Genomic DNA, 19915 nt, shown 5'->3' on the forward strand with positions numbered 1-19915 from the left:
ACCACATCAAAGCATGTTTGCCTGGTTTGTAAGAAGAGGAATCATTTACTTATTTCACCTCTTCGAGGCAGGCATTTTGATTTGTGTCTCCTTAAATTGATAGGGAGGAGGTGTTTGGTGCAGTACCTTCTTTTTGCCTGAAGGGGTCACTGGGGTTGCTGACACAGATGCCGTCAGTGGCAGTCACGAGAATGTCGTGAGGCTCGCCACAGACGAGGCTGCTCAGGGTGCAGTTAGGGGTGGTGCTAGTGCAGGTGAGGTTCTGTCCAGTGCCGACAGCCGTCAGGGAATAGCTAACAGCGTTAGCGCTGGTGGCCCAGTGGATGTGAGCAGTTCCGCCACTGCAGAGCAGCTGGCTGGACACATTAGTAGGAGGACAGGGCTCTGGAGACCGGGGACAAGAAAACAGTGTCAGCATTTTTTGCTTTGAATCTGACTTTCAATGTTGGAATGAATCACAGTGGCTGTTATCAAACTAATGGCCAGCGTTGCTTTACCTGTGTTTAAAGAGACAGTGTCGCTGAGCAGACCTGTGCAGTTATCATCCGCTCCTGAAACACCAACGGTGTAAACCTCCCCGCACCTGAGCCCGGAGAGACTGCAGGAAGTCTTGTTTGTGCGGCACTCTGACGTGTGACCTGTGCCACTCACTGCCAGCGCGCTGTAGTGTGTGGCACTGTCGCTGGCCACCCAGCTCACTGGCACGGGGTTTGGTGCGCACATGTGGACCGCAGAGACGCCAGTAGGAGGACACGGCACTGGTGGGGAGAGGTCAAATTGAAATGCGGTCGGGATGAATTTCCAAGAAAATGCTCCTGGACTCTGCCTCAGTGTCTGGTGGTCGAGCAGCGAATCTTACACGACTGCACGGTGACCTCGTCGCTCGGCAGACTGAGACACGACCCCGTGACAGAGAAAACGACAACCGAGTAGGAGCTCCCGCATGCCAGCCCTCCCTCGGAGCACCGCGTCACCGTGGAGTTGCAACGCAGCGGCTGGCCCATTCCTCTGGAGATGATGGCGGTGTAGTTCTCCGCAGGAGCCGGCACGTCCCACGTCAGGGTTAGCTCGCCACTTCCGCAGACGATGCTGGCGCTCACATTCTCTGGACCGCACGGCACTGAAGGATGGGAAAGTTAATCTGGAGGAACAGTAGCCCTGCCTGTCGAGTTGACCTTTCATCCAAGTTACCTGAGTCCATGCTGATGGATGTTGAGGTGGACGGACAGTTGCCGTCATAGTAGGTGACAGTAGCATTGTATCTTCTCCCGCAGGGCAGAGACTTGATTTTACAGTTGTTGACTGTGTTGCTGGTGCAGTTGAGCTGAGCACCAGTCTGGTCCACTATGTTGGCTGTGTACAGACCCGTGGGCTGATGGTTCTGCCAGACGATCAGAGCGTGGTTGGCGTTGCAGTCCCTGAACGCCTCGATGTTGGTTGGGGGACAAGGAGCTGGAGGACGAGGTCAGAGGATGAAGCCACAGTGGACTTGGCCTCCAGCGGGTACGCACAGTCTACACAACTTCATGACCTACCTGTCATGAAGGCGATCTCCTTGCTGGTGGAGCTGTTGCACTGCAGGTTGCTGCCCACGATGCTGGCGGTGTAATTCTGCCCGCACCTCAGGCCTTCCATCAGGCAGGTGGCGCCCATGGAGTTGCAGCTGTACAAGTATCCATTTGCATCCTCGGCCACCACAACGTAGAATATGGAGCCGATGCTGGTGGTCCAGTTGAATCTTGCAGAATCCTGGCTGCAGCCCACTGACACTGCCAGATTGGTAGGAGTGCAGGGAACTAGAGAGAAGAAGGGCAGTGATGAAGCAGCCCACAATAACAGAGCAAAGTCAACTCCACTTGCTGGAGTTGAGAAATACCACCAAATATGTCAAATAATGTCTAAAATGAGAAAAGTCTTAGGTGAAGTGAAAGTTTTGAACAATGTTTATATAATAAAGTTCTATAGTTAGGCTATAATCACATTTACACACATTCCTTGACGGCAACCGTGTGTTGAACCGCACTGATGTGGCCCTCGACAAAAATGTTTCAAACTCTAAACGAGATGTCACATACCAGTCTGAGCGACCTCTCCCAACACCCTGTTGGTGGTGCATTTGTCACTAGAGGCGGTGATCCAAACGCTGAGGTGCTCGCCACACGGCACACCAGTTACAGCACAGCTGTTGGAGGAGGAGCTGCAGTTGTAGGTTTCCCCAGTGTTGCCCTGCGCCTCCACGGTGTAGGACAGAGCTCCGGCAGTGGAGTCCCAGGTCGTGATCAGCGTGTCGGCGTGACACTCGGCCGCCGTCCTCACATTGGTCGGGAGACAAGGGGCTGAAGTGGGTGCGGACACGGCATGAGGGATAGAAGTTCTGACATGTGAAGTTCTACACTAAGGAAATTACTCATTTTAAGCAATTGGTTTCACTCCTTTTAAACAAGTACGAACGCACTCTCCCGACAAATCTGTAAATTTAAGTTACATGTACTTTTTCGGATTCTTGTAGTCATTACTGATGATTTTCCACACAAAATACAGCACATCACATCGATTATCAAAAGATCAAAAGGAAGAACTCACAGGTGCGTACAAACTCCGTCTGGCTGAGTTCGCTGTTGCAGGTGCTGACGGCATACACGTTGTACTTGTAGAACTGACCGCAGCCTGTGTTGGTAAAGTAGCAGGAGTTGTCTGCCGTCCGGCACTCTGTCACTTTGCCGTTGTTGTCCTCGGACGTGGCCACGTAGTAGAAGGTGTTGTTGGTGGGCTGCCAGTTGAAGACAATCACGTTGCTGGAGCAGTCGTGGATGGTCTGAGGGTTTGCTGGAGCGCAGGGGACTGCACGCAATCAGACACAAAATAATCTGATTAAAGCAAAGTTACTGGGGAGGAGGCCCAGTTACATCACAAGCCGCACACACACAACAGCAGGTTCAATGACTTGACATTCACTTTCCTTTATTTCCTTTTGGAAGCTGGTTGAAGTAGTTGAGAACATTCAATAATGTAATCAGAATTTAAGAAAAGTATTCAATATGTAATTAAATGCAATCAGTTACATTACTTTCATGACTTCATTGAAATGTGTGTGTATGCTTGTATAGATGTTAGATAATTTCCATTGAGACTGCTACCATATATAACCTTTAGGGTGACTTCAATAGCCTGCAAAGAGCATTAGACTGTCTTGGTGTTGGATGACTCTTGGTGGATAATGAGAATATGATGAGAAGAGAGTACATGACACCATGGGAGAAAGTGACAGGGGTGTCCCACGGGACGGGACAGGACTGAGGGGCGTCCATTTGGGTATTAAGAGCTTAGAGGGTGTCTGTGTCTACGTGGCAGCGCAGAGTACTCCGGTAACAGGACAGAGGGGACCGGGCTCACCTGTCTCGAACAGGGCCGAGGTGTTGGAGCGGCTCTCACAGTCGTCAGAGATGGCGGTGACGTGCACCATGTACTTTTCGCCGCACTTGAGCATGGTGATGTGGCAGCTGCCCGAGGCTGATGTGCAGTTCAGGGAAGCGCCGGTGCCGTCCACAGCAGTGGCCCTGTACAAGTTGGCCCCGAACACCAAACCCCAGGTCACTGTCACCATGCTGCTGGAGCAGCTGTAGTCCACAGAGAGGGTTGTCACTGGATTGATGTCTAAGGGAGGTTTGGGGGGGGGGGATTGCAAGTGCAAGTGAGATTTTAGAAAGGTTGGCAAAAAATATGAAAATGCCACTTCTTTTAAAAACAAAAAAAGGAAAATAAGCAATACATATGGAAATTAATAATTGTGAAAATTGACTATATTTGGACATACAAAGGCTCCAGTAACACACACATGAAATTTTTGATCACAAAACCATATGTTTTGTTCCATGTTTTGTCCGGCAAAACATAAAAACACATTCCTGTATGGCAATGGACCAGTTTCCAAGTTGATACAATAGTACCAGTGTCAATACCACCTCCTGATATGCCCTCTGCTGGAACACCCCTGCACAGTATCGGACTTGGCAGAGTTTCATGAGAACGGACAACAATGTGTTCAGCTGAGAGTGTGACAGTGTCAATAGATCTCAAGGGTTTGTTAAAGCCAACTAAGAGGAAGGATTCCTCCAATGAAGGACTTACTGGAGGTGCTGTGATAAACATTTTTTGGCTCCCCAGGAACCAGAAAGACGTTTGCCGATGAGACCCCAACTGTGTAGTTGGAACAAGGTTCCAGGTTAATGATGTCCATGGACGTGGACGAAGTGTTTCTGATGACCGGGGGATTGCTGGTGTCGCTGTCGGTCACGGTCACTTGGTAAAGCAGCACTTTACTGACAGAGTTCCACGTCACATGGGCAGTGCTCTTTCCCGTTGCAGCAAGAGACACAATGGTTGGTGGTTGCACCACTGCCGACAGGAGAAGAGAAGAAGAAAATATGATGGTATTATCTACTGTAAACTGCATTTTTTTAAAAAAAAAACTCTCCAATATTGCGAGGTGGCCAAAAACAGCTGCAAGGCACTGTAGTCAATAACCACAGAGAGGTGTTTATCGCCCTTAATAACATCACAAAGTGCTACTCTCCAGTACAACTTGCCTTAACACTATTTCTGAACAGAGCGGCATGCAAGTAACACAGGTGAACTTTTCTCACTCCTGGGATGTATTCTAACAGGCAAGAAATATATGTTACTGATAAAAAAATTTATTAAAGTTCGTAATGTGTGTCCTTTTTTTCAGATTTTTAAATCATACCAACATTACATTACTCACATGTCATGATTGTTTTTGTGCTGCTTTTGGCAGACCTCCCAGCACTGTTGGAGGCATAAACATAGCAGTTGTATGTCGTGGAGGGCGCCAGGCCGTCCACCTGACCGCCCAGGCTGGTGAAAGTCTGGTTGTGCTTTTGTGGTGGGAAGCTGAACAGCTTGTCAATGAACAAGATGTAGCTGTCAGCCCCTATTACACTGGACCACTCGAACCGTATCGACGTGCTGGAAATTGCTTTGGAGAAGGTGATCTGAGACGTGGCAGGCACTGAGACATGGGGCAGAGGAAAATAGCTCAGTTTCACTTTAAAGGTATTCATCTTTAGTCCATCTGACTCCTTGAACTGAGGAAAAAAGACAAAAACAGCACTGTCTTTACCTGTAATGGCCTCTTTCATGGTCGTGCACACCACGGATGTGAACTGAAACACCTTCAAGGTGACATGGTAGACATGGCCAGGTCGTAAACCCTGAATCAGCCTCTGTGTTCTGGGTGCCACCTGCATCACCACCACTGGGGCGATACTGGTGGAGTTCACAACCCTCAAGTCCAGCAAGTAAACGGAGGCTCCGCTGTAGCTGCTCCATTCCACGTTCAGAGTCGACGCCGATGGAGAACTCACCGACACAATATTACATCCTGACAGACAGACAGACAGACAGACAGATATACAGGGCTTTTTATGAGTCTCTACAAAATAATAAAAAGAAAATGGTAACAGTGGATGCAAGCCTTCTATTCGTTGCCACGGCCAACAACACAAATATCTAATGAGGATGTGCAATCATCATCTTTGATGCAGAAAAAAAATCATTTCAAAGTCACTTGATCTTATTTATCTCTTAGTTCTCATTCTTAGGGGGAGAAAAATCATTTATTTACAAAACATAATGCATAATATAGCCTAGGCCAGCAGTGGTATTGATGGCATGAAGGGAAGCATCATAAACCAACTTTGGTAACAGTGGCCTCTGGTGGTAAAATGCTCCTCAGACCAATTGGAATGAAATTAGTCAATCTCAATAATACTGAGTGCCCTTTTCTAGCTGCAGGGAAAACACTCCTTTGGGTAATTCAACATAGACCTGACTGCACTGTGACACCCTGTCATAGTAATTAACAATAGAAAGCAGCCTTTGTTTTCTTTATTGTCTAAAATTAAATTGAGGTTATTACTTTTCATCAGTGGGAGTCGCCACTGGTAAATTGGTTAAAAAAAGAAAGAAAAAGAAAATACATTTTCCATTATAAGACATTTTTTGCAAAAGAAATTTTAAAAATTGAATTAACAAAAACCTTCATGTGGGTTGCTTTTTATAAACCGTGAGTGAGTAATTGTTTTGAAAGTGAAATCATTCACACAAGCCTATTCCAGCTGTCATCAGGTGAAGGCACATTACACCCTGGACAAATCACCTGTTCAGTAAAAAAAAAAAAAAAAAAAATCACAAAAGAGAGCACTCACCTGTGGCCAAAACACTTTGTATCTAAAACAAAAATAAAGAAACAAATTTTAAAAACTATTACATCACATCAGTGTGAAATTTAAAAAGAATAAAGATAGTGACCTGAGTGGCAGACAGCAGAATGACTGATAAATAAAAATTCCACATCTTCTCTTTAGTTCATGGGAAAGTTCCAGAAGGTTTACATCCGTACGTGGTTCCACTCTCATCTGAAATCTTTTCAGGCTAAGTGCTGTAGATCAAGTCCCTGGGAACCAATCAGGACGTTCCAAATGAGGACAGGTACTTGCCTGTGGGCTGCTGCCTGTCATCATGAGAAGGAAACACGGTATACAGCCCAAGGAGGGGGCACTTTCAGCACCGCATACCGCACAAACTCCATTTCCTGCATGTTTCGGGAATATTTGGCTTTTGCCATAAATCAGAAATGTTGGTGGAGCAAAACAAAACATGACAAAACAAACAAACAAACAAAAAAAACAGAAACTAAATCTCAATCCTTCACTAAATGTCTGTATATTTTTTTGGTTCACTTTGCACAGAGAGACACAGAAATGTCCCTCTGTTGGGTAATTTGATCTCCTTTGTATGACACCCTAAGCAAGTAAATAGTCAATTGAATCGCCCTGATTCATCCTTCCTGGACGGATGTCGACTTTCCTGAACAAGTTGTGTCACCAGATATTATTGTATAAAAACTTTCCTCACTCTTTTTTTAAGATCATCCAAGTTTTCCTGACTGGAAGGGATACTGCTACAATACACCTGGACATCATATCTGGGAATAGCAAGTATTACTCATCAGGAAGCAAAACTTCATACTTCCCCAAACTGAAATAATAGACGTAAAGAACAAAGAGGAGATGCCCATAAGCTCCACCAGAAGGATGAAGGTAGAAGGATTACATAAGGAACTTCTAATGGAGCATTTCTCCGAAAGTTAAGACAGATGGATTTGAGGTTTAGGGAGATAGTAAAAATAGAGTTGAGGTCTTGTATTATACCTTGTATCTACACCACAGGCAAACACTCTCATTGGTATGAACAGTCAGACACAGTTAAGAAGTAGAGTAAAACTATTTTTCTCCACAAATCTTGTAAGTTTCTCCATTTGCAACAAACTGAATAGTCTATCTTTTTTAAATTAGATTCCCTAGAATTTGATGAAGAAAAATATGTGGCCAGATCGCACACATTCCAGGGGGTTTCTGGTCCAGTGCTCTTCATGGGTTCTGCCCAGATCTTCAAGGTTTTCAGGGCAGTCACCAGTTAACTCGAAGCTGCAGCTCCCCTGACAGATTGTCTACAGCGTTAGGGGGCTGCAGACTAGTTAGACCACTCCATGAATCACACCTCTGCCGCCTTGACTGTGTGTCTTGGGTCATTGTCATGCTCAAAGACCCTTTCCATGACCCATTTTCTGTTTTCTGGTTAAGGTTGTTATCCAAGATTTTATGATAAATAAAATTCATGGTACAACATAAATTCAGATTATGAGTGACAGGGCACAAAAGTTCAGTTGGAGCAAGAAATCTTGACCAGATTCTTCAATCAGATGCAAGTGCAAAATAAAATGCACGATCTTCATAGAATGTTTTTGTTTTCATTTCTTTCTTTTTTTTTCCCCTTTGAATGATATTCTGTTTCCCTAAAATAAACCTGAAATAAAAGTTAAAGATGCTTGTTCGTTCCTCAGTTACTTCAGGGGCATCAGGGTTAGTATGAAGGCAAATGTCCAAAATCTGCAAATATATACAGTATATTTTTTCCATCGTTCAAGGCAAGGCATTAAAAACATTCGCCACCAGCAATTGAAAGTAGGTGAAATGCTTTTGTGACCGTGATAAATTCCAGATAGAGAAACATGAGTGTTTGACATGTCATACATGGCCAGAAGATACAGATTGATGATTAATCCCTGAGGCGAACAGTAGATACTGCATAGAGAGTGGAAGGGGCTGCCTTTTGTTAATGTTTTCACACCTTTTTGTTGCTTGAAAACAGAATTCAACCAGACACTGTTGAATCCTCAGGCCCCCTGGTTCAACAAATGACTATCCTGTGTCAATAAGTGCTGAAAAACAGTGTTGGCACTTGAAAATATATGATATCTAGATATCATAGCTGATAACGTAAAGATGTGGTTGGGCTTCTTTTAGACTAAAGGGTCTAATCTCTCTAAAATAAAGTAAAAATACAAGGTCCTTTATGTTGTTAGCAAACCATTTAAAAATCTGTCCATTATTTGAGAGTGCTTCTCCTCTCCAGCACTTCTATGGCTTCAGGCTCTTTTAGCAGAAACCAGGAAGAATCTTTTGTGATCTTTATCAATCTAAAACCCATAACGTTTCCGTTCAGAACATATTCCCAATTCCCAGTGGTCTGTGTTCGGCTGAAAAGGTGAGGTGTTGAAATGAATGAATGAATACGATATAGCTTGATGCATGTTACACTGTCTCACAAAGAATGCAGTTGACAATAAGTCCATGCCAGCTTCATGACTCTGCTAAGCAGCCTGTGTTCAGCGTTTTAAGGACACATCCCTTGGTGAAATTATCCCATTGTTCGCCTCCAATCCAGTAGTTTGTGTTTGTGTCAACCACATGTCAAATCACTGCACCATCCACTAAAAACCTGCTCTACATACAAAAAATAGTATTTCTTCTTGACATTGCTGCTGTCACTCTGTCCCTACTTCTGCCTACCACTGTGGCCGCCACTGCTAAATTGGCCGCCAATAAAATAATCTGTAATTTGTTTTTTAAAAGCAGCATTCAAGGCCCATTGTTTGAGATTTAGTAGCATAAGCATTTTGAAATATTCTTTTTTTTTATGTCTTCAACAATCTCACACCTTTCTGGTACCAGCCGTGGAAACCACCAGGGTGAAAACATGCTAATCCTGCTCAGATCCACATTGTGAGTTACTGTAGATTTGAGGCGTTGCAACAAGAGTTAAGTAGGTCCACTCTTTATATAGATATAAAATGCTTGTTATTTGCAAATAAAACATTTTTTTAATGAGTAACCTTATCTAATACATCAAGACATTTCTTTAAATCTCACGCACACAAGAATTGGCAGTCTTGCATGGAGTTTTGGATGTACACGAAATGTATATATATTTATATATTTACTGTATATAGTAGTAGTTATAGGATACACTTTTGGTGCAACCAAAGCCTCTGTTCCACTAAAATCCCCCCTTGATCCACAGCCATCTTGACGCTTTTTCCGCCACGTCAGTGATGTTTTTGATGGCTTTTCAGTTGTGCAGTCCCTTCACTCCCAGCATCTTGAGTGCCCTGATGAGTGACTGGCCGACAAATCCTCTGCATCCAACCTCGATGGGGTTGCATCGGGTCCTCCAACCCCTGCTTCGGCATTCACCTACCAGTACCTCATACTTGGCCCTCTTGCTCTCAAATGCCTCCTCCATCTGGTCTTCCCAGGGGACAGTCAACTCCAGCAGGACCACTTGCCTTGTTGTTTCTGACACCAGGACCAAGACCATCTGGCCTGAGTTTGGTCACTGCAATGTGCTCTGGGAATTTGAGCTGTCTCCCTCGGTCGACCTTCAGCTGCCAGTCGCAGGCTGTTGCCAGCAGCCCCGAAGGCGATGGACTGCCTTGTTGGTTGATGGTGTTTGCTGGTGGAGATCCCTGTGCTGATGGCCTCTGCAATGACACGCAGCACTTGGTCATGGTGCCAGCGGTAACGGCCATCTCCCAGTGCCCTTGGGAAGCAGCACAGGATGTGCTCCAGCGATCCAGCTCTCTGGCAAAGAGGGCACAATGGAGTCTCGGCCAAACCCCAGCAGAAGAGGTTAGCCGGGCTTGGGAGGACATTGTACCAACTGAATGAGGAATTTGATCAAGTGTGGCTCAGATCTCTATAGCTCTGTCCACGATATCTTCCGGTCAGCTGCCTCTTCCCATCGGGTCCATGCCCCTTGCTGCCGCATCCCTACTGCCCTATTGCAAGGGGCCTCCTCCACCCCTGCTCGGACCTCCTCCTGGATCAGTTGACGTCTTTCCTTTCCCTGGGCCTTGTTGTAGTGAATTCTTGCCACTGGGCTCAACGGAGGGTGGTACGTTTTTTCCTCAGGATGTTGCGGAGCTCTGCCAGCCCGGCCTTCTCCTCCTCCCTTGCCTGCTTGAATTGCCGCCCCAGCAGTCTAAGCTCCTTCCAGAGCTGGCTGATCTTAACCTCCCGTCTGTTTGGCTCCCCTAGACCTCTGGCTGGCCGTTGTTCCTTCATGCCAAACCTTTCAGCACCAATGCTGACGATCATTGCAGACATCATCCACAACTTTTGGTCTGCATCTCCCCTTGCAGTAACTTCAAGAACTTGGTCCAGATCTTTGTCAAACTGAATCCATTCTCTTTCCTTGATGGCAGTAGGCCACCTGACCCGGTGATGTTCGGAATGCCTGACATAGGGATGGGGCTTGTGGAGCGTGGAGGGTCTGGGCACTGTGGGTTGACTCCCGGCCAGGTTCTTCCTGCGTCTCACCAGGTACTGGACCTGTGCGTTGCACCACCTGCTTCCCCGTCAAATATTTCATTTTGGCCTGGTGGATCTTCAGGCCATGCTGGTTCTTGCAGACTTTGCCACATGAACAGACTGCACTCATCGTCGTTTTTCCGTTAGCGTTGGTCATTGCCTGTTTATCCGTCCTATTAGGGTGCTCATCCTCCACCCCTCTCGGGCACCCCTGGGGGATAGTAGTATATATAGTAATATAAAAAACTTCCTTCAACTTCCACTGTCATTTATCTTTTGGACATAACCCTAAAAGTATGAACTAAACAATACAGATAATAACAACTTATTAACATTACTCCAAATTGCTCATACATTGATGGAATTCTGCTCTGTTCTTTTTCCAGTAGCAAAGATTTACACTGACTGGAATATTGATTTTGGGAACAACACATAAAACATAAATGGGCAAAGTGTCAAAATGTCAGTTATACAACATTTCAGCTCAGAGAAGGTTACCTCACAAGATATGTGAGAATCAACTTATAAAAAGGAGGTTTCACGAATGGATTTCTTTTCACGGAATTTTTTTTTGCATAGCCTACATGTAGCTCATGTGTCAAGACGCTGTGTCATAATGTAAAAATCATAGAGAAAAGAAAATGCAGTGAATGCAGAGAAAACACCCAATCTATCTCCAGCAATCTGATCAGACATTTCATACTGAAGCCTCACAGCGTATGTCTCTAGGCCAGTGAGACAGATACTTGCTGCCCCACTTTTTGCACCTTCTACTTCTATTTCTTCTTTTTTTTCTTTTTTTTTGAACCGTTCACCCTCTTCTGGGGAACCCAACAGCTTTACAACCCATGGCCACATTGAAGCACAAGAACACACACATTTGAGAGCTGGTATGGTGTATGTTCTATGTTGTTATATCAATTTTATTATGGCAGGGCAACAGAAGTGTTGAAACACAAGTCATTACAGAGTGCCGAGTACAATAAAAAGTAACATCTTGGTAAAACGTCAGGGTACAATCATATTTCCACATACACTTTTTCTGCTTGTTTTCTTGTTCAGTGAGTATTTTTCTCTCCTTTATTGACTTGAAGGTATTTGAATTCTTTTTCTGCCACAAACACAGGAAGAAAAAAACAAAACAACACTGACATTCCTAAACCAGAGTGTTATTTCATCTGAGTGTATTTGATCCAGGACAGTTGGTAGTATACAGTCTCTGTTTCTTGGGTTTGTTGGGTGGGATGAACGTTGACGTCTGTATAGATTGTATAGATGAAGGGAAAGCAAATACGTTTCGGTGATTCATCACCATCATCAAGCTTTGTCATAATTCGTCAGAGGTTGGGAAATATCTTTTACAGCTTCTCATCGTGGACACAATAAGAACTCGCTGTCACGTTCCCACTGCAGCCATCATCTACCTGAGTCACGTTGGGACTCACTGACCCCCCCATTCTGTGTTTAGCAGACAGTCCCATAGGCATATACAGACAGAGATCAGCGTCATCAGTGCACGTCTGCCTCTCTTGTCTTCGACTCAGGCACATGTGCCTTTTGTTACACGTGTGTACTGCAACAGGTGCAGTGTGCACATGTGACAGTATAACACGATACTCTTCAGGCTATGCAGAGGACACAATAGCTATTTTTTTCCCCCGACTCACAATTGCAGTATATGTAGTGTATAAGTATAAGTGATGGAAAGCCTATTATGTGTGCCTGTCTCTTGCATCATTATGAGCTCTTTTTGATATGTATGTTTTTGAAATAGTTGAGTCATAATAAACATACCTGGCTAATTCACACTCCTTCTTCCACGAGAGATCACTTGAAAGAAAGGAGAGATCATGTTTAACAGCATCAGAGGGTTTCATTTTACTCTGTGGAATGTTAACGGTATTGGCAGAAACAACAATCTGACATAACCTCCATAGATCAATGAATCTGGTGACTAAATATCGAGACCGACTCAACTGGCTGCAAAAATTCTGAATTTGATTGACCCAAAATCTGAATCATTCGTTGGCTCTGGTTTCTCTCACAGGCTCTCAGGTTTTCTTTGCTACAAAGAAGGGAAATCATCTCATCTCTTTATTTGAACATCACAAAGTTGACTTACCCACACCAGCGTTACTTCCTGGGCAGAGAACTGTGCCGGAAAATAAAGACAACAACATTAATGTCCATTCCGCCGTGACCACAGATCATACCCGAACTGAACCCTCTGCTCATGCTGCCTGACCCACCTGAGTACGTCCTGGGTTGGCAGAAGACCACTTTGCCTCCACTCCTGCCCACTGGCGCCACCACCACGCTGTAGACCTCTCCGCATATCTCCTCCTGGATGTCGCAGTATCTGCTGCCGGCGGCCGCCGTGCAGGTGTAGTTGGCTCCGGTGCCGTACAGATCCACTGTGTGGTTGTGGATCTGAGGGCCCGCAGAGCGCCAGCGGACCCTCAGGGTGTTGTTGAACATGCGGTAGAGCTTGAGGTTTGTCGGACAGCAGGGACCTGCGAGGACAAAATGCCTTGACTTATCAATGAAGGTACCCTCTCCCCCGGCTAACAGGTGCCAACCCGCGCTGCTCCTCACTGGATGAGAATCCCCGATAGGGGCACTGCGACTTGTGTCCCGTGCTGCTGATGGCCTCCAGGTTGATGCTGTAGCTGGTGCTGCAGGTGATGCATCCCATCAGGCAGTGGGTGTCCAGAGTGTGGCACTTGGCGTGTCCACGCGAAGACGTCAGGCTCACCATGTAGTAGCGTGCGCCGCCGCCAGGTAACCAGCTCACGTTGGTCATCGCCTGGGTGACCAGGGACACGTTGATGGCCGTGGGGCAGCAAGGAGCTCAAGAGGGGGAACAAAGAGGACAAACTTCAGGAGGCTGATTTAAAGAGAATACTTAAAAAAAAAAATAGGCATAAAACCACATTATGTGAGTTTATTCATAATAAAAATAATATTTAACACAAGGTGACGAGCAGTCGTACCTGTTTCCAGTGTTTTAGTGAAGCCGGGTAGACTTCTCCCCTCAGCAGCCGTGGCTACGGCCATGACCTCATAGGTGGAGCCACAGGGCAGCTGTGTCAGCTCACAGGAGTTGTTTTTTGTCTGGCAAGTGTGCGTGTTGTCGTGTCCGGTGGCTGAGATGCTGTAGGTAGTGTCCGGCGAATTAGGGGTGGAGAGAAAGACCCTGTATGTGGAGTTGTTGGTCTGCACCATATTCAAGATCTCCGGAGGACATGGAGCTGCAGGAGAAGATTTCACAAAGAAAAATGTGTTGATGTAGTCGTATTTTTTGAGGACATTTTGCAGGAAACATGCATTTTCTCTACACTCTCATTTAAACGAGCCCAGCTGACACCTGTCTTGTGCTTTTGCGGTGCGCAGGTCTGGTTGCATCCTCGGAAGTCGCTGCAAGGCGTCACCGTCACGGAATAAGCTGTGTTGCAGGACAAGTCAGAGAGCGCGCACACCGGCGCCGTGTCGTTGCAGTGGATGACATCATCAGTCTGCGCCGCCGTCGTCTCGTACAGCTCCGCCCCTTTCACCGGCGACCACGTGATCTCCAGGGTGTCCGTGGACAGCAGGCTGATCTTAACGTCCTGAGGGCAACAAGGGACTGGGAGGAGGCATAAGTATTTGTCATTTAGTGGAAGCCATAATTTTTCAAGTACACCAAAAATATGCTTGTGTTTTTATATGGTAAAAATTGAAAAAAGGTAATAAATAACAAAGACTCAGATCCTGGACTCTCAAGAGTCACGTCTGTATCGCTAAAATGTATTTTGTAACAAGAAGTGTTAAAGCTATTACTAATGTGTCAATGTTGTCTGAAAATTCCCTGTATGGAAATATCAGGGTTGCAATGATGTCAATGAAACGAGAAAAAAAAAAGATGAGACACTTTTTTGCCCGCAAACTAATGCCATGATGGTCGTGATGTCGGGGTGCTCGTGCCCCTACTGGTGGTGTAGTTGCGGACGTGGGCGTAGGGGCTGGAGCCGGCCTGGTTGTAGGGGAAGACGGTGGTGAGGTAGGTGTAGCCGCACGTGCAGGTGAAGGGGCAGGTGGTGCCTGTGGTGTTGCACGACTTCTCTGTGCCGTCGTCCCTCTTTATGAAGGCCATGTAGTACTCCACCAGCGGCACATCCTCCCACACCACCGAGCAGTTCCCCGCTTCGGGCTCCTCCACCCAGATGTTCTCGGGCGGACATGGATCTGCCAGGCAAAGAAAAATAGAAAGGCGTAGACTGGTAAAGAAGTGATTGTTATATTTTGGAAGATATTCATGTCCAAAACTGGATGCGTTACTTGTCATATCAGTGTGTTAGAAACAAGTGTATAAATATTAATCATTTAGACAATTTTTTATTTAATTATTTCATTAATAATTAAACAAAATTGCATTATTGTTATTAATTATCATTATTATTATTATTATTATTATTATTATTATTATTATTATTATTATTATTATTATTCTCAGTTTCATACTAATAAGAAATGAAATTGACTTACACTTAATATACTCAATATTCTAGAATATTCAGCATTATAAAGCTTTTCACAGCTGCAGAATGTGTGTGTGCATGCGCGCGTGTGCATGTGCGTGCATCGTGAACCCACATGTGATAAACTCTGCTGGCTGTGAGGGGCTGCTGGGACCGGCCTTGTTGTGTGCTACGACCGCCACGGAGTGGTTCTGTCCACAGTCCACGGACGTGATGAAGCAGAAACTCAGCAGTGTGGATGTGCAGTTTTGGCCATTTGTGGTCAAGGCCACATATTTCTCTGCCCCCTGGACCGCACCCCAGTACACGGCGATGTCCAGAGAGCGACCCGGATTCATCTGGACAAGGATCACGTCCGGTCGGGTCGGACCTGGAAGGAGGAAATGAAGGTGAAGGTGTGGCATTGAACGTGGAGTCAGCCTGCGTGCTTGCGCTCGTGCGTACGTGTGATCTGGCACACGGTGAGGTCGTCTCCCACTCGCCCCTCCGAGTCCCAGGCCGTCCCCTTGATGCAGTAGGTGGTCCCTGCCTCCAGGTACTGGAAGGTCATGGCTGTGGCAGTGGTGTTGACTTTCAGGCGGCTGCTGGAGCCCTCCCTGATGATGCACAGGGTGTAGAGGACCGCGTGCTCCACCCGCGTCCAGTTCACGTGGATGGTGCTGTTGTCCGGGGAGGTGGGGACCAACTCGGGCGCCAGCACCACTGTGGGGGAAGCAGGTGAAGGAAAGAATGGGACAGTTATATAAAAGAGATTACCAATTGGGCAAAAAAAAGCACACACACTGAGGTTATTAACTTCTGCATCCTCCTGGCTATTACTTTTTTTTATAAGCAACGTGAAAAGTAAACAGCCTCTCTGTGGTTATCTTATACTCATTTCTCCTCGGGGATGGGAGAGGACCCAGTTCTCATCGTCTCGCATTTCATTTCATGAGAATATTATGGTGTACAGGCATTGGATACAGTGTCGCTCCCGTGTTGACGGCAAAAAGTTAAAGACTGCGTGACAAAGAGTTGTGAAAGGCAACACTGGCGAGGCTGGCTGAGTGAGATAACAAGCTATTGTACATTGGCGAACAACAGTCAGGCTGCATTTCACTCTCCCTGAGCTGCAAGAGTCAACCGCCTTTGCAGGGTTGCTGCATGCGTGCAACTGAAAGTGTCAATTGATGTATATTGCCTTTGTGTCGAATCAATCAAATTTGTAAAGTCTATGTTCACTGCTGGCCTGCCACATGCATTTGGGATATGAGACGTTACCTGTCGTGGCCTGGACGGAGTGGGAGGGCTGGCTCTGCCCCCCAGAATTGACAGACATGACGCTCAGCCTGTAGCTGGTGTAGGGCTGCAGCTGCACCACGGTGCCGGGGGAGCCGCTCACCACCATCTCAGAGAAAAAGCCGCCGTCCAGCGACTCCGCCCTCAGGATGTAGCTGGTTGCCCCGGCAACCTCGGTGAACTCCACGGTGACACTGTCGCTGTGTTTGGAGTAGGCCTGCTGGATCAGCGGCACCTCTGGAGCTGGACGACACAGGTGGTTCAGTTTACAGGGGGATGGACTCAAAAACAGGGCTTTCAAGAGAGAGTTAAGGATAAAGTGCTCGGGGGCACTTAATATAATGAGCTTGATGTAAGTCAGCGTTTCTCAACTGGTGGGTCACGACTCAAAAGTGGGTGATTGTTTTGATTGGGTTGTGGCTTGGTGGCCATACATATATATATATTGGCTATATACAGGTACTACTCAGAAAATTAGAATATCCTGAAAAGGTTGCTGTATTTCTGCAATTCAACTTAAAAGGTGAATTTGACATATTATATAAACGAATAAGCAAATCAATATATTTCAAGTTTTTATTTCTTTGGATTTTGCTGATCAGGTCTTGCAGCTTAAAAAAAACCCTAAAATGTTCTAATAATTTTCTGAGTTTGTGGGTTTTAATGAGCTGAAAATCTTAATCAGCAAAGTTACAACAAGGAACTGCTTGAGAGATTACAATTTGCGTACAATGGCTCAATAAAATTTGTTTTTAAAACTTTTACTTGTCACTTGACTCGTCAGGTAGCACCTGTATACATTTATAGAGAAAATGTTGGGAATTTATTTTGCAGGACACACAATTCAATAATTTCAATACTCTCTATACTGGACATGATAGAAAGTGGGCTTGCTTTTGTATTTTTATTTTTTTGGATCATATTTGAGTGCTGTGGAATACACTTAGGTCACAACTTCATGATCGGGAAAAATGTGGGTCCTGAGACTCTACCAGTTGAGAACCACTGATGATGTTGATGCAGTAACATGCCATGGATCTTATACAAATCCAGTGTGTCTTTTTAATATTTTAACAGAAGAGAATGTCTTGCCTTGATACACACACAGAGATTAGTGTGTTCGCAGCTCTACTTTACTTGACTTTGAAAGTCCCACATTCAGCCAAATTGACTCCATCAGTGTTTTCTAACAGCAACCTGTGTCTCCTGCCTGCAGTGAACTCAGCATATTAGCAAAACATTGCTCTGTAAACCAGCCCTTGATAATGTCACAGGGAGTCCTGATGCATCATGGACACCTTTACCATGTTAATGACACCTGAGCCAGGTGTCTGCTCTGCCCTATAAGACCACCATAGACCCCCTCCACATGTGGAAGGTCAAACACAGTTTCCACTGCAACAGGAAGCTGACATGGATCAAAGCTTTGTGGTTTTAGCAGGGTGTTGCAAACAGAAGGCTAAATATGTGGTTTTGTGGGGATTCCTGGGGATCTTAACCAGTCTCATCTTCTGCTTTTCTCAACTAAACCACTGGTTTAACTTTAGCTATAAAGAAAATTATGGGTCAACACACTTTTACATTTCGCTGGACTTTGGGTAAATTAATTATTGCTTAAATGATTGTAACTTTACCCATGTAAGCTGATGCAAGTGTAACTTCCTACATGTTCCTCCACAAGTGAAATGGAGCAAACATCAGAATTTTTTTTCGACACTTAATAGATGCTCACACAGAAATAGTTTGCATGTTCATGGTCCTATACTCAGCTGTAGGATATTCAAAACATTTACAGTTTCTTATTAACTGGGTTTAATTTTATAAACCACTGTGGATAAAATGTGCACCCTTGCTCAACACAGAGAAAAATTCTAAAATAGACTTTTTTCCCCTCCACCGTTTTACTCAAATGATCAAAAGTCTCCAGGCTCTTTTTAATCCCGTGGCCATTTACCTGTTGTCTCCTCTGTCTCTGCACTGCTGAGCACATTGGATGCATTGTCCATGGCTTCCAGCTGCATAGTGTACACTGTGTTGGGTGACAGGGAGTTGACGGAGCCCATCACCGTGTTGCCACCAAACTGAGCGAAGACGGGCCGTTCCGGAGCATTTTTGGGTGTAGCTGTGATCTTATAGGAGCTGGCACCGCTGTGGCCACTCCACTGCACCGTCATGCTTTTGGATGTGACCGTAAACACCGTTAAAGTGACGTCTGAGGGAGATAAGGTGGAAGAAGTTAGTAAGTCTTTCAAAAAAAGGAAATGAAGAAAGAAAGAAAATCTTAAATTTAAAGCAGGAATATTTTTTGTTCATTATTTACCATTTGGGGCAGCATAAATCTGGAAATTCAAAAAGAAAAATAACAGAAGACATTAAAAGCTGTGAGTGAGATGACAGGAAATGCAGACTTTTTAAAGACAAGGATGAAGCATTCCAGATGAAGCGGGCTGCCGGTATTTGACATTATATCCTGAGGCCAATTATGCCTTGTATCATATTCTGGGAGCATTAGAGGCAGCAGGCTGCACATTACCTTCACTCAACACAGATTTCAGAACTGGCCAGTGCAGGTATTTCTTTTCAGGCTGGAATGAATTTGTCTATTGAGACTAAGGCCGGGCATGCAGCACACACTTGTTGAAAGCAGAAACATTCAAAAGAGGCCTGTGTGTGAAATATCCTTCCTCTTGATGCTATGGTTTCTCTGGATAGAAAACTGGCCTTTTATTTGAAAAATAGCCAAGTGAAAATAATAGAACAACAGCAGGAAGGTGATCGTTAAAAGGAGTGTCTTACCTGCGTGAAGCCAAGTAACAGCAACAGTTTCAGCATCTTTAGCCGGTGATGTTTCTTTATGCCGTGCCTGGAGGCGAGACGTGTGATGCTGCTTCTACAAAATGACTTCAGGGAAGCAGTTCTGGCTCAACTTTGACTTTTTCCCCCACCTCCTTCCCTTCTTCCTCTCTTCCCACTTTCTATGCTCCGACCATAGGTGGCCTATTGTTTCAGCAAAATACCAAAGAGCCCAAAGGCTGTAACTCCTCCCCTCAGGGGTTTTTATTTTGGGGTGGCCTATCAGAGGCAGAGGAGAAAACTCACCTTGTTTGGATGCGGATGGAGATAAAAGCAGCTTTATGGGACTTCTTTTTGTCTTTGTGAACCTTTTAACCAAATGCAGCGATTGTTTCCTGTCTTTTGACTCACAGTATTATGTTCCCTAAAAAAAAGAGAACAACAGAAAGAAAGAGACAAATATTCTGTCTCACGCCTTAAAATAAGGTAACTGATACAAGGGATGACCTACATCATTTTTTTTGTGAGAGTGAATCAAAGTTTTATTGCCCTGGCAACAATATTTTACTCCTTCCAATTTTCATAATATATTTT

General features: G+C 45.2%; 2 protein-coding genes across 2 annotated transcripts; both read right to left on the minus strand.

Moving 5' to 3' along the window:
- Nucleotides 1–91: 91 nt before the first annotated feature.
- LOC142884291 (fibronectin type III domain-containing protein 7-like) lies at nt 92–6418 on the minus strand. The gene is made up of 13 exons (XM_076019803.1): nt 6331–6418; nt 6228–6249; nt 5141–5401; nt 4763–5029; nt 4129–4395; nt 3394–3654; nt 2584–2841; nt 2076–2336; nt 1536–1796; nt 1192–1452; nt 860–1120; nt 498–758; nt 92–384 (listed from the first exon to the last, which is right to left on the minus strand). Exons 1-13 carry the CDS (start codon nt 6373–6375, stop codon nt 92–94), a joined length of 2979 nt encoding a protein of 992 aa, XP_075875918.1. The 5' UTR covers nt 6376–6418.
- A 5215-nt stretch (nt 6419–11633) lies between these two features.
- Nucleotides 11634–19461, minus strand: fndc7a (fibronectin type III domain containing 7a). Its single transcript, XM_076019736.1, has 14 exons — nt 19325–19461; nt 18849–18867; nt 18483–18740; nt 16511–16771; nt 15695–15952; nt 15366–15620; nt 14703–14957; nt 14101–14358; nt 13727–13984; nt 13329–13583; nt 12983–13246; nt 12856–12885; nt 12528–12563; nt 11634–11991 (listed from the first exon to the last, which is right to left on the minus strand). Exons 1-13 carry the CDS (start codon nt 19358–19360, stop codon nt 12532–12534), a joined length of 2439 nt encoding a protein of 812 aa, XP_075875851.1. The 5' UTR covers nt 19361–19461; the 3' UTR covers nt 11634–11991; nt 12528–12531.
- Nucleotides 19462–19915: the final 454 nt, after the last annotated feature.

The sequence above is a fragment of the Nelusetta ayraudi genome, unplaced genomic scaffold (assembly GCF_046127955.1).
Source record: "Nelusetta ayraudi isolate G7.1 ecotype Tasmania unplaced genomic scaffold, CSIRO-AGI_Nayr_v1 ptg000011l, whole genome shotgun sequence".
NCBI lineage: Eukaryota > Metazoa > Chordata > Actinopteri > Tetraodontiformes > Monacanthidae > Nelusetta > Nelusetta ayraudi.